General features: G+C 44.4%; 2 protein-coding genes across 2 annotated transcripts in view; one reads left to right on the forward strand and one right to left on the reverse strand.

Moving 5' to 3' along the window:
* LOC149371048 (uncharacterized) overlaps window positions 1–15,157 on the reverse strand; it is a 287,128-nt gene that overhangs the window by 249,573 nt on the left and 22,398 nt on the right. The gene's annotated exons all lie outside the window — the stretch shown is intronic.
* LOC149371051 (syndecan-4-like) overlaps window positions 1–15,157 on the forward strand; it is a 108,357-nt gene that overhangs the window by 89,419 nt on the left and 3,781 nt on the right. Inside the window, exons 3-5 of the mRNA XM_089564495.1 lie at window positions 2,043–2,178; window positions 4,081–4,160; window positions 6,486–6,672. Coding sequence (XP_089420621.1) covers window positions 2,043–2,178; window positions 4,081–4,160; window positions 6,486–6,672 — 403 coding nt within the window. The remainder of the gene's footprint in view (window positions 1–2,042; window positions 2,179–4,080; window positions 4,161–6,485; window positions 6,673–15,157) is intronic.

A 15,157-nucleotide genomic window follows, 5' to 3' on the forward strand; every position in this document is an offset into this window, starting at 1 on the left:
TCTGGAATGTGGCTGTGGAGTCGCTACCTCAGAAGCACGGAGCTCAGAAGTAACCACTCCACAGCTGTACATTCAATTTGCAAAACTATGCCTCTTTTGAGATGAGTCAAGGAGTTGACCTACTTAAATTGCATATTTATTATTTGAACTGAAGGCCCTTCCCTATGGAAAAAAATATTGCATGGCCCGTCGATGGCCCATTGCCGGCAGCCAACCAGGCCATCCATGGCCCAAGCTCTGCAAACCAGCTCAGGCCGTGGTTGGGGATTGACATTGGCCTTGCACGAGCCGATCAGCGCTTGCCGACGCCGGGCCATGGTCAGCCCTGCGATGGCCCGACGATAAATTACCATTTATGCTAGGGAGTACATACACTAGAATGGCAGCTGTGCACAATACACGAAGAGTATTCGCAAAGCCTAATTTGCACTTTCTGTAATTTAGACACACAAAAAAAAAAGGTCTGCAACTATCACAGTGGAGTAGTCGCTTGGTGCAATGCCGACATACGTAATGGCGAAATCTGAATAGCAATATTATCACGCTGTCATGACAGCCAATGCGTAACGACTAGCAGATGTGACACGCAAATTAAGTTATAGAAACACTATATAAACATGCTGAGTATAGGCAGCACTAACATCCACAGAACTAAGAATTTTCACGAGCTTATACTCCAAATCTAAGGCTCTGCTGTTGTAGCCAGTGACTCTCGCACGTTAACCAGTATTATTTCATACAATTGTGATTCTGTGATCACACAAACGAGAAATGCAAATGAGCGGGCTACGTTGCACCTTCTGTCAGAGAAAACTTAATGGCCCACTTGGCAATATTTGCCACAAACATTATGTAAAAGCAACGAGACTAGATTTTCTGGCACCACGACTGCTTGACATGCACGTGTCATGAAGGTCATACTTTCGTATATTTGAAAAACGTCCTGCCGGCTGTTACACTTATGATCAAGACATGTATAAGCGTTTTCAGTGGCTATGCCCTAATTAATCACAATTGTTTCAAAATTTGCCCACAGTGCTTGGTGGCCAGCGGTGGCCCGGCATCGGCCTGTGTTTGCATGCCTACGTGTGGGTGGCCAACTATTGCCAGGCGTTTGCCAGTGGTTGGTTGTTTGCCTTTTGCCAATCATAGGCCAACACAGCAGTTGGCCAGCCGTTGTCTGACGCTGGCCTGAGCTAAGTAGGGCGAGCACATTGGCTACCAACTCGAGGCTGGCGAGTTACCAACTATCGGCCATTGGCCAATTTCACTTGGGTTATTATTCCTTTCCTCTAAATGAATTTCCGTTGCATATGTGAAGTGTTAACAGTGGACCAAAAGCTTTTTTTTTAAATATCCAAAACTGGTCTTTTTTAATTTTTCAATAATTGTAATTGCTTGTAATCTACAAACACTGCAGGGCATGTATTTGAAGTCAATCTCTGGAAAAGTGCTTGCAGCCCATATGATCACCAAATGCTGAACTGGCGGTTCAGTACACTGAGCAATTATAAGCATCTTCTGCAACAGGTCTTGGGAATGTCATTACTATAAAAAAAAACACTCTCTACTCAAAATAAGCCGCATTGGTTTTAAATGCCTCCTTTCGAGCAAAAGGTGGCATTGCTTGAGCTGTTGAGAACATATGTCTACTACAAAGAAAGAGCAACAGCTTTTCAGTGACGCAGCTTGCACTTTGTGCACTCTTATAGCAATGAAAAGCTCCGATCTCCCATAGCTATTTCTGATCGCAGTTTCTCATAGCAGTCATGAGAGGAACATGCACTCTTGGCTGTGCTTTTGTACAGAAAAATACCTGCTGTATTCATGGTGCTTTTTGGAGACTTGCAAAACGCTGACCATTTGTTGTGATCTTTGGCAGTTGCTTCCAAGCCATTCTGGAGTCATTCACAACACAATACTCGGCAACACTCGGCATTTTATACTGATTTCGGCTGTGGTTGCGTACAACTGCTCCTGCTGTATGCCTGTGTGGAGCAATTCAAAATGGCGTATGTTTGTTCGAATCTGCTCTGGTGCAGAGTGACCAAGCTGTGGAGGGCAGTGCAGACTTCGACGACACGGACTCGTCTTCTGGGGTAGAAGATGACGAAGATGCTGAGGGTTCGGGGCATTCCGCAAATGAAGTGGAACTCGGGTCTGGAACAATATCTCCAGGTGAGTGGAGTGTTTTTTTTTTCTCCGGTGTTCCTAGCATTGTCGCATATTTAATCTTGCCTCCCCAGGATGTTATATAATAAAGCCTTCTCGCAACAAATGAATTGCACTGAGTGGTTGGGAAGAGGAACTCTAAAATTGAAGTCAACCTATATCGAATCTTTACCTCATTTCAGTAGCAGAGAAGCTACATTAACCTACATGAAAAAAAGGACTTGTGTAAGTTGGGAAAAGTTGGAACTTAAAACACAAGTGTCCCCACTATTGGCAATTTCTGCCAGCAAACTAATGACACTGATACATCTTTTGTATGTGGAGGCAATTAACACATTCACTGTGGGGTAGCAAACTGATTATTCTTCTGGTTAACCTCCCTGCCTTTCCTCTTGTTCCTCCTCCTTTCACTGTGCCACAGATTTTTTTTTAGCTCTAATCATTGTGCATCGTGGTACACTCATGGGCCACCCGTAAACTTTGTTATGTGTGGCATGACCCACTGGTGAGCTACTTGTGGTAACAGCTTATTTGAACTGCCAACAGGTGGGAATAGCGACATGGGATGTGTGCTTTTCGCAGGGTCTGTAAAGTCTCTGCTGTCCCACGGCTTTGTGACTGTACAGTATGAACAAATGTGACCCACCGATGAGCCACGCTCCATCGCATGTATTAATACTGCACTACCATTCGCTGTCAGCCAATGGCCACTGCCCAAAAATTGTCTTGACATCACTAGTTTGAACTGAATGGCAGAAAAAAATGTTCGCCTCAACCAAAATTTTTTTCTAATGAATGAGTAGTCTAGTTCATGAACACGTCTAAAGCTCGGTTGTGCAGGTTTTTTTTTTTTACTGTGAAAAAACATAGACAGGGTTGTCAGTGTGTCCCCTCAAGTTGCTCACCTTTCAGCTTGTCTTGCCACATGCATGCCACCAGGTGTTCCAATAGTAACATTTGGTGGTGTTTTGCAAGACTTTTAAGGGTTTTAGAGCGAGAACTCTAATCCTGATGCATATGATGTGTATGAGACAATGACCTTCAACACCTCACAAGGTCAAACCGAACTTGACTGCTTGGTGGCATGACCCAAGCTATGGTATATGACCATGTGATCATGACTGAGTTGGGTACCTGACCTCGAAAGTTGACCTCGACCTTTACATTTAATTTGAAACGGTGGGCACCACATCGACAATGACCTTCAATGCCTCAAAAGGTCAAACCGAGCTTAACTGCGTGGTGGTATGGTCCAAGCTATGGTAGTATGACCACGTAATCATTACGACTGTTGGGTACCTAACCTTGACCTTGACATTTGATTTGAGACAGTGGAGGCTATGCTTAACAAAGCTCTCGCTTTGTTTCAGTTTCAAGTTTCAAGCCACATTTAACCCTAGCCATAATTGTAATAAAATATTCTATTGGTGTGCTATTCGTGCAACACATCCTTATGCATTGCATTGTGTACACGCTCTGCATCATTCCTCATACATTGTGTTATGCTCTGCACAGGTAGGAGAAAAAAATTTGGCCTTATGATACTGTAGATACGGCAGGGACTTTACAATCGCTGATTGCAGCCCAGCTCATTGGCACAGCTACTTTGCTGTGCATGTGCTGTGCTGTGAATGTGCAGCAGCCTTCAATACTTTTTTGGCACAATATGCCTTGAGAGGCTGCAGTGCATGGAACACTTTGACCTTGCTTTCCTCATTATAAGCTTTGCGTCCGTCACGTGGGAGCACTTGTGTAATGGATGATGGATGAGTTTGTTAGTGCTCACTGTGGGCACGGTCTTGGCCTGCAGCTATTGGCGTGACATGGCTCAGATGGATTGTCTCCCGTGAATGTGCTTGCTGTGTGCTAATTGTTTCTTACCCCAAGCTGCGTCTGTTCTTGTTGCAGTGTTCGTCACGCCGAAAATCAGAATTGTCACAGACACAAAACACGACGCCAAGTCATCAAAGCCTCTTCCTCCAGTTGAGGTAAGTGTACTCATTGGGGGGGGCTGCTTTCTATTGTTTGAAGAAATTTTGGCATGACTTCAATGCTGGGTAATTTGCATTTTCATCACAAGGTGGCGTGTTGCAGCAGTGAAGACATTCGAGACCTGTGCATTTGGTAGAGTAGGTGTTCTCAATCTTTTTTAGCCTTGAAAACTCTAAAGATCTCAAAAGATTCTAAGGATCTTGGATGTTCGTTTTTGTCCCGTGATGCCTAAAGTGCGCTCAAAAAAGAACGCGGACATCCAGCCTCTCAAAAAAATAGCGAAATTCAGATCTTTTCCGTAAAGTGGAACAGATTGTTATAAGTAGTTTCAGCGTGCTTAGTCTCAAAATTAAGCTAGTGAAAGGAAAGGCGGGTTATTGGCATGCATGGATCTAGGTGCTTGCGGAGCTCTGAACATGCTCGCAGGAATGTACCCAAGCGTTTCATGGAACCCAACTTAATAGTCCCTTGTCATAGATATACAAAGAACAGTGCCAGCCAGCTTGTATTGCACCAGGTGCAGTTTTTTGCTGCCAAGTGCTTGGTGATCGTAACTTGCCTTTAGCATGGTGTAAGCATACACTGGTGTTAAGAAACTTTCAAAAGACTTAAGCCAAACATGCACTGCAGAGCTTTACTTTTCTTTCGCTGTTCTTTGTTTCGTTGCTGCATCCTGTTGGAGGAATGGTGGCAGCTTCTGCAGTGCATCTCTTCTATAAACGACGCTGTTCTTTCATTTCAGTGGATGTTTTCAGGTTGCTTCTTGCGTTATATGGGAATTCCTAGGATAGTTTGCTTTGCCGCTGGAACTGTCACGTAGGCAGATTTGTGCATGCTGATGACTTTTAGCTACCTCTGTGAGCTGTTTGCCCCCAACTGCCTCTTATGTGAAATGACATTGTTTTTGTAGTCTTCTAATATTCTTACAAATTGTTGTATGATCCATGGCCATTCAGTTGGTTGGTAGGCTCTCTGTGGACAAAACCACGTTGAGGCCAAGTACATTTCGCTGGAAAAGTAGCACGACAGCTGCTGAAAAATGGGTACTTCTCTGGTTGCCCTGTGGCACAATATCTGTGAATGGGAAGTGCACTCTATTGAATGCAATGCACAGGAACTGAATGGGCTTACAACAGCAGTGTGAGCCTTTGGGGTTTGAGCTGCATACCTGTACAGTGACGTATTATTGTGGCTCATGCTTTACAATTATTTCACTGAGTACACACGCAGCTGTTCACTTGCACGAATCCAAAAGCTGTTGGTCAAATTGTACCTTTACTTCACTGCTATGCATGCAATATCCTTGAGTTTTGTGTAGAACTACTTTCATTGTCCTTCAGCTGTTGTGTGAAGCATCTATATTTCAGCTTTTTTCTTTTTTTCTGGTTGAAATGAGACATGCTCTGGCTGACAAATCACTGTCGTATTCTTAAACGTGCTGGGCTTTAGTCTCTGCAGTTTTCATTTTTTACCCAGGAACTCTGCATGTTTTTGAATGCTGATAAAGCATGGATTCATCCTCACACCTACTACTAAGATCTTCTCTGGTCAGAAGTTTATTCCCTTGCTCCCAGTTTTGTGCTCTCAGTTTCGTTGAAAAGGAGTAGATGCCATATTTTTGGATGCATGTTTTTTTTTTTGGATGCAAGTCATGGAATTTACCTGCACTAGTTGAATAGTTTAAATTTTTTTCTTGTATTGTTTCTGCTTCAAAAGCCGAGCAGCAGTTGTGATGTCAGAGATATGAGGTCACGTGGGACATGCAGAGTCGGCGATATAGTCGCTGCTTGTTCTAACTTGCTGATTCCAACTTTTGGGCAGGCTTGCGTGAGGGTTCATATGAATTAAAATGAAGCAAGCAGCGGGCATGCTGCATTTTTTGTATGCTTCACACGACCTGAGTGAGTCTTGAGTCACAGCAGTCTTATAGCTGTTAAAACAAACTGAAACAGCTTGAGATTTTTTCTTCCAATTTTCTGCGATAGAAAGCTGCAACTGAAAGTCGCAATTGAAAACTTTGGTGGCTGTGCCATTCCACTGCTGAGCACAGGGATGCAGGATCGCATCCTGGCTGCAGCGACCACATTTTGGTGGAGGTGAATTGCAAAAATGGCAGTGCACTGTGCAATGCCAACGCATGTTAAAGAATCCCACATGGTCAAAATGAACCTGAAGCCTTTCACGTCTATAGCCTGTGCGCACCTGTGGTAATTTGAACTGTGCATGTGATTTAATGCCCCAGGCTTGAATGTTACATATGCAGGCTTCTGTACTCAACTGTTGTCTCCAACACATGCCACCTTTTTCTCAATGTAACGCAGACGGAAGGCAACGAAATTCCTGACATATCTCCCCCGGCGACATCAACCAAGCGCCCTGGCACTGACCTGGGCCACGGGCCTTCGAGCAATGACGAAGACAACGAGCTGGGTGCAAACAGGCCCTACTTGGAGCGCAAGCAGGACGACCGACCGTCCTCCTTTTTTGCTCAGCCTGGGATCTTGGCAGGTACGTACTAGTACGCGACACTGTCATGCTTCACACACTTGCACACCTGTGCCACTGTGCACTTTGTTCGGGTTCATTTAATTAGTCACTTCTGGCGTGGTATGGAGAGAAGTATGGTTGCTTTCTGTAAAAGTTCCTACCCATGTCACCTTCGGTAAGGATAATGGAAAAAAATAAAAGCCACCTCATAGATTCGAGAAAAAAGGAACAATAGAAACTGCTAGTTATTTTTTGAACAGCGTATATAAAACAGACCACGAAGATGCACTTTGTACTCCGTGCACTGCAAGAGAGGAAACATAGGAAGACTTGCATAGTAAGGGTCATCTTGCACTGAGTCTGCCACCATTTATGGAATTGCTACCATAGTAAGATGGAAAAGTGGAAAGAACTGAGGGGATAATTGTGAATAATGTCCTTGAGTTGAGTGTAAGAATGTATGAAAAGGCTTCGTAATACCCCTTTGTGCGCATACAAATTGGTGTGCTGTATATCTAGTGAAAACGTACACCAACATATATACGTACAAGCATCGGTAAATGTGCACATGAATCCTTGCTCTCCAGAAAGTTCTGTACAAGTACACACAGATGGATAGCAAGGTTAACCTTAATACGGTGCATGCATATACAGGGTCATCCTCTTTTAATGTGAACACGTGAGCATGTGGCTGCATTCTTTAGAGGGCCACTGTGTGCCATACAGCTGCTCATCACAGCAAAGTTGCGCAGTATCAGATGGACCTGGATGTGGTGCTTCAAGTCGTCTGCTGCTTCACTTCGGTGCGCGGCAGTGTCAGACGCAGTGGCCCTCCAAAAGCACAGCCATGCGCTCGCATGTTCGCACTGAGAGTGGATGACCCTGTACATGCAGAAAACGGGTGTTCTGTGTAGGCAGTGGGATGCTGCTGACTCAAAAAACTGAGCTGACTATTTGTCAAGGCTTTTGCCCCCAATACAAAAATTGGTTGCAGCAAAGCTCTCTAGCATAGTCTGCTACATATTAGAAAATTCATTTTCTTCTTATCTATATGCATCTATGCTGGAGTTGGTCTAACTTGCATGTGATGTTAGTGCATTCCACAGCACAAAAGAAACTGGTTATCTCCAGCTGATAATGTGCTCGCCCTGCACTATAGGGAATAGTACTTAATATGGGGCTTACCAAAGTAGCATGTTCAGATATGTTGGCCTTCATATGCATTGATCGTAGCACATCAAAAAAAGGACACGTGGAATGAGTAGACATGGGCTACCAGTAACTTCCAACTGAATATTTAACAATGAGGCAGGTACAGCCCTCGTCAGAAGTAAAGCCCGCAGGGTTTGCTTCTGTCAGGTAGTGGGGCTGTTGTAGCATGCATTCCCATACAACCCCTGTCCAAGAAATAACTTCAGCGCACACGCAGATATGTTGCTTCATTTGCCTGCTGCTAGTGTCAGAAATGCCAATTCTTCACATGCTAACATGAATGAAAGCTCACTCGCAAAGCCTAAAACAGTTTGCACAATCTTACAATCTTGACCGCCTCAGTAGTGCCCCTTGTGAGCAACTTGAGCAAGCCTTTTTGTATGTACTAAGATGTGAATTGTTTACTCTCACCTACACAGCTACAGTACAAAACTATAGTGCAAGACCATATATTCCCTTCTGATGGCCAATGCACGTTGCTATCATGTCCTTGCAGTGCAGTATTCATGCATCTGCTGGTTTGACTAAAACCGGCATTCATGCGGATTGGTTTGACAAAGGCACCTTGTACAGTGCTCTCGCATCAAGGAACACAGTTGTTGGAAAAAGCCAATTGCACCAATGACCTTAACGGAAAAAGGTTATATGCATAACCTCTTAGAGAACTGAGAAAGCTACGTAGTCTGTAAACACGTATTGAACAGTGCTGGACAGATTGTCTCCTTGCCTCGCAGCCTACCTGATTGCTATTTTCACTTTCCTTCTAAAGGATTATGGTGGCTGTGCAGACGCTATATTTTCCAGTACATTTGCATATGCCTCTTCTACACCCTGATTCCGCAATGCCTGCATGACTCCTCTGGTTTCGACTGTCAAATGCTTTCTCATAAACTATGAAGGCTATACAAAGAAGTTTTGTTATATTCTGCTCATTCCTCTATAGCCTGATTGATGGTGTGAATATGGTGTCATGTCCAGCAGCCTTTACAAAAGCAAACTGCATCCTTTGGTTGATTGCTGTCGGGGATGGGCAATATCGAAGATGGATGCATCTTCGATACTATCTTTGGATGCGTTTCATGCATCAGTATTGGGTGTCTCTTGCCAAAAATGAAAGTATCGGAGTACCGGTATTGGGAAATACATTGAGTCACTTTAGACCGGTGGTGCTCACTCAGGTGGTAGCGCACTGAAAGGGAAGTAGAAACACCCCTTCACCCCCATTTCAAGTCGTGGTGATTACAACGGAAATGAGGCTCGTAGTCTTACTCGGGAGTTTATGGGACGTTTACTTTGTCAGCACGATAAAGGTTATGCACTCTTCCACATGCAGTTCTGTGGGGTCATCGGTGCTGTTAGCATCAAATGCATCAGCTGACTGATGCACTACTTTTGTTTGGAGGAGCAACTCGCAAGCCGTAGTTCTCAAGAAGTGCTAGCGAAACTTCAGTTTCTTCTATAGCTGTACCTCGAGAATCCTCGAGTTGACTTGGCTGTGCTTTACTATTATCTGTTGCTGAAGGGTACCTTCATCAAGTACAACATGGCAACATGCTCGTCTATTCCTGTAGAGAGGCTTTTTCATTTGCTTCGCTTAAAGCACGGCCGCTTTGCAGGGCTCTTTGGGACCAGCAGTTTTAGGAAATGCTGTTACTGCTGTATTAAGAAAAAGCATCGGAATAACGGAGATTAGCAAGATACATTTTGCCTAGTAAAGACTTAATTCTTTTTTCTTCCTAGCCTTTAACACATTTCAATTTGAACATTCTTCGCAAAACATAATGTTGCGGAAATAACTCTCCAGCTTTCCCAAGTGTGCAGAGGTTTCACCTTTAACATGAAGGGCAAAGGGAGGAGAGGCCACCAGTAAATACTGCAGCAAGAAACGAAGAGCATCAGAAACAGTTTGTTTATTCTTGCGTAGTCAACTATTCAGCGACCGGTTCACAAAAATATTATTACTTTTGAAGAAATTTTGCTACGCTGCTTATGGAAGCAATCACTTCAATGTGAGAGTCCACGAATTTTTCCCTCTCTCTCGTTGACGTTGTTCTCCTGATGTTGACGTGGAGTGGTAGAGGGCGGGTCTCGTGAGTGACCCTGGTGACGTACTTCGCGACTGGTGAGTTTAGACAGGTGTGCAGGTCTTTAGATGGTGAGGCACTTAGGTTTTCATCAAGAATTTATTTATTACAAATATATACACAACGTATTTACATATTCCGAAAGATTTCGGCCTCTTCATTTTAACTAAAAATAAAACCTCAAAGTTCCACGACTCCGGACCACCGCCGGCCACCACACGGCCAACCCGTCTGGCTGCTGCTAAAGTAACTTGAGTCTCCAACGCCACGCTCTCAGCCCCGGGACCACCACCAGCCGCACACGACCGATCTGTCCGGCTGCCACACACCCAACCCCGGCGCTCTCCTTCGCGCGCACCCATCTCCTTACATTGCCGCCAAAAACTCCATCCTCAGCCAATAGACAATCCTCCCACCCAAAACTTATTCTTTAGCCAATAGATGACTTTCCCGCCATTGTTTCGACGTTAGATGTCACAACACAAAAGACAAGTACTCACTATAAAACACACACCTCGCTGTAGGCCGCCATGGCTTACTAGAGGGTACTACAACGAGAAGAAGCAAACAGAATTTAAAACACACGAGCCACTGTTGGCCACTCTGGCTAGCTAGCAAGAACGAAAACAAGCACAGCGCCATTCCACAGAGCCGTCCTGTCGTAGTCTCTTGTTTCGAACAGACTTGCGAGAAGAAGCCATTCCCCACTCGCTGAGGCTGAGAAGCACTGCACTCGCACGCGGCGCCGTTTTCGGTCTTTCCCCTTTTGTCAGCACATTCCCCTGCTTCCCTGCTCCCTTTCGGCGGCACTCCTCACTCTCTTTACCACGACGTACGCCAGTTGCGTCGTGACAGTCAGCATTGCTTCAGTCCGGTGCTAAATGTTTAACGAAACATCCTGTCCTGACTGCAGCTTAAAGGAACCGGTGTGGCTGGATTCGTTTAAACCCGTTCAACTACAGTGCGCTATATTGAATACATTAGATTCCAGAAACCACGTAGAAATTACTGAACCTAGCAGTCAGGTTACCATCGATGCAGTGTAGTGTCTGTATCGGAAATTTTGGTTTGGTATCTTTGATCGGTATCGGTAATTCAATTTTTTCAAATATCATGCCCAGTCCTGATTGCTGTATAAGATCACTGATTTTGTTTGCAGTATCCTCAGTAAATACCTTGTAGGCAGCAGACAGTAGGTTGACTGGTCTGAAATTTCAAATTTTTCAAGTCCTTGGCGTCCCCTTTGTTATGGCTTAAAATGTCTGTATTCTCTCAAGATTCTGGTATGCTCGAGGCCATGAGCCATTGCATATGCAGGGTGGCTAGTTTTTCTTCCACAATCTCCCCTCCATCCTTTATCAGATCTGCTGTTACCTGGTCTTCACAAGCTGCTTTCCCACTTTGCATTGCTTCTAGGGCTTCCTTTCCTCTTTTGTTACTGGCAGGATGTCCACTTGCCGTGCACTACTCTCTCTCTCTCTCTCTCATGAACGCCTTGAGCATCTAGGCTATTGTATAAATTTCTTACTATTTTATCCATATCTCAAATGACATTGCAGTCTTTGTCTCAGTGCTTGCTTCTGATTTTTGCCTGTGTCTAGCTTCCACTTGACCGCTTTTAGGCTGCCTTCGTTATTTAGAGCATGCTCAATTCTCTCCATATTAAACTGCCTTATGTCTGTTACCTTGCGCTTATTGACTTAGGGGGCTGTGACAGTTCTGTTCTATCTATGGTGTTAGTTTCCATGCTGTGATATTTGTATTTCGTAGATTTCGTATTGTGCACACATCTGCCATCAGGAAGATGGGATGTAGTGACCAGAGGATGGAAAGATCCTTATTAGTCTAGACATGGAGAGGGAACAGTGGAAACTAGTAAGAAAGAAACCCATCATTGAGTTAGCATTTGGAAAGTAGACAAATTCAGGATCTTGCTGCGGAACAGATGTACTCCTCTTTGACCAGTGACGATTTTAGTGTTCAAGCAGTGAATGATAATCTAAAATATCATTACTGAGTGCACAATAGAAGTGGGGATGGGGTAACCAAACAGGATACTGGTCGGCTCTTAGCAGACAAAAGATGTAAGAAATACCAAAGCATTAAAGCCACAGTATATAGCCTGCTTTAATTCCACATATCTCTAGGCAACAAAAAATATCCAAATTGTGCAGTATTCATAATTATTCTGAATCGAAGAAAAAAACTTCTTGCCAATTCCTGCTAAAGAGGGATAGCTTATAACACAGATTGTAGTTGTGGATAGTGGTGATGTTAGTGTAAACTGTCCCACTGTGGTGAAATTGACATTAGTCAGTCAAGTCGGGTCATTCTTCCCCCGGACCGCGAACGACTGGAACGGCCTTCCCCGAGAACTTGCTGCTATCACATGCCAATCATTGTTCATCGAATAAATCACGCGTGTACTTGCTCAGTGATAATCTTATATTTGTATAACTTTCAACTTATCTGTTAGTCATTCTGTTTTTCATTTCTGTGTGCCCCACCCCTTATGTAATACCCTCTAACGAGCGTCTTTAAGGTATTAAAGTGAAGTGAAGTCGCATGGCAGGCTCTCTAGAGCATAGTACTACTTGCAATGGTTTCAGTGGAAGGGAATCTCCCCCCTAGGCTGCACCAGTGCCCCCTGCATGCTCTTCACCTCCTGTCAGTGGCAGCCCAAATGTTGCATACAGTGGGAATGTTTAGGTCCTTTCCCTTTGCCAGACTAAAAAAGTCTTGATGCAGTCGGTCATTTCTCACTGACCCTTTTCTAACTACAGTTTGAAACATAGCACACACGATTGTTCATGAACCCCTTTGATACAAAAGAGCTGCCACCATTTTACGTGGCAGCCAGTCTGGAGTTTGAGCGCTAGACCTCTGTGTGAAGAGGAGCTGTGTGCTGTCTTCAAGCTAACATTCAGTGGTCTCTCACTGATATAGCTATGTAATAGCTATGTATAGCTATGATATAGCTATGTAACCACAAGAACTCATGATAGTGGCCTTAAACGTACACAGAGGACAACTCCATTCCTCCATTGTGCTTGGTAAAAATTTGGTCTCTGGCTATGTTCACATTCTTCTGGCAGGAAAAGATGCATTTATTGGCGAGGAATTTGGATTTATACATCTTGCTGTCAATCTATTCTAGCTTGCGATGTCTTTACCAAAAAAAAAAGGGCACGTTGCCAGTGTAGCATACACTGTAGGGTCCACGTGCCTAAAATTTGTCTACACACACTTTACTTGCGAACTCTGCCGGTGAGGCTGACACGTGTATTATCCAGCTGTTGTCCTGTGTTTGACATTGCAAGGTGCACTTGGTTTGTATGAGCAGTGTGCTGTTGAAAAAGGAATGCTTTTAGGCACAGTTCTTGACTTCCAGTAGTCATAATGCTGCTTGAATTTGTTGGTTTTTGATCCGCAGTCTCAAGGTTTCGGGATAGAATCCTCGCTGCAGCGGCCGTATTAGTGTGAAAGCACTATTTCGATGGGTAAACCCAGAGCACGATCTTGCGATGTTTGTGGGTTTGTGTGTGCTAAGAAAAATCAAATAAATCAAACAAGTATTGCCGCTGCTGGAAGTCGAAGTTTCGGCAGTGCAGCTTTGCTAGCCAGTGTTCGAGAGGACTAGGCTATTGCCGCTGCTGAGCACACCTCGTGTTCAACTGCAACACTCTCTCGCTGTGCGTTGCACATCGTTGTCAACTTCCATCTGTGGCACGAAGACAGAGAATACTGTTTTCATCTACGTTATCGTTCATGCAATTCTGCTTCGCACTTACTAAACAAAAATGACGATTTTTGTCTGAGGTGAAATGCAGACATAACGCAGCACATCTGTTTTTGCACTCATTAAAAAAACCCAGGTGGTCTAAATTAATATGCAGCCCTCCACTGTGGCGTCCCTCATAGCCCATGTGTCTCTTCGGGATGCTAAACAAAATTGAAATTTTTCCACTGTGTTGGCAGTACAGTCCTAATTCAGGAAACACTCCATGGTATGTCTCTGAGGGCTCCACCCACCAAAAGTGCATTCAGCTGCAGTACGAAAAAAGCGACTGTGTAATAAAATTCAAAGCCACAATGGGAACGCGATCATTGTAAAAGCAAACTGCGAAAGTGTTAAGGGACTCGTGAGGCAGCCGGTGTCTGCGCAGTCTAAGGATGCCACGGCTTCGTTGCATCGTTCATGGCAAAAAATACGACTGCCAGCGGTGGAGGCCTTGTACAGCTGCTGCATAAACGTGCGGAACTGGCACCCCCTTCTGAGTGCATGGTTGCTGATAGCAGCTGACAATAAGCAGCAGTGATTGAATAACACACTATTCTATCGGTTGGGGAATAACTATTCTATCGGTTGGGGACCTCGAGATCCTTGCACAGCCAAGGATGGCTGCTGAGGTTCCTAACCCTTTTTAAAGCTTTTACCATAAGTCTCTTTTAAAATTTTGTCTTATATTTTTACTAGGTTGCAGGAATTAACTTTTTAGGCCCTTTACACCGCCGTTCATTTAGACTTTAGTGTAACAGCTATTTAAAAGAATTTTCTATACCCTGCGCTTGGCGCATGATAGCCTTAGTCGCTTATGCGCCATTAAACCCACTCAACTCAACTCAACGAATAACACAGTATCGCATTCTACTCTTAAAGGCGAGTCACACCTGTGTCCAAGGCTGCACTGCTATACATTGATTTCGAAGCGGTGATAACTAGTCCCTTCTGGTTTTGATGTCACGTTTGAGTCCAGGGGCAGGAGAAGTTTTATATCAAATTTTCTCTGCAATAAGTCTTTTACTGGCAGACAAACTTCAGCATAGCCACAAAGAATTGATATTCTCCAAGAACACAAGTTGGATGGTGTTATGCATGGGTCTCCTTCAGGTTTTACAGTATTTACCTGCCAGTTTGCCGCCCCCCCCCCCCCCCCCCCCCCCCCTCCCCCCCAATCTAAAGAGCGAAGAACTAGCATCTCTAGTCTCGCTCCCTGCTGTACTAACCCTCTGACGGTGGTGCATCAGACAATGGCAAGCTTGAGTTGTTTGGATTTTGTCACAACCACTGCAATGCATGGCAGCTCTGGTCTTTGGGCTGGTTTGTGCTCTGATCTGTCCACACGGAAATGCTGACCAACAATGTGGTTTTGATGAGCACACTGATTGTAGGCAATGAAGTATCAGAATTGGAACAATAATCTCCTGTA

The sequence above is a fragment of the Amblyomma mixtum genome, chromosome 1 (assembly GCF_055824585.1).
Source record: "Amblyomma mixtum isolate Tamu chromosome 1, ASM5582458v1, whole genome shotgun sequence".
Lineage (NCBI taxonomy): Eukaryota > Metazoa > Arthropoda > Arachnida > Ixodida > Ixodidae > Amblyomma > Amblyomma mixtum.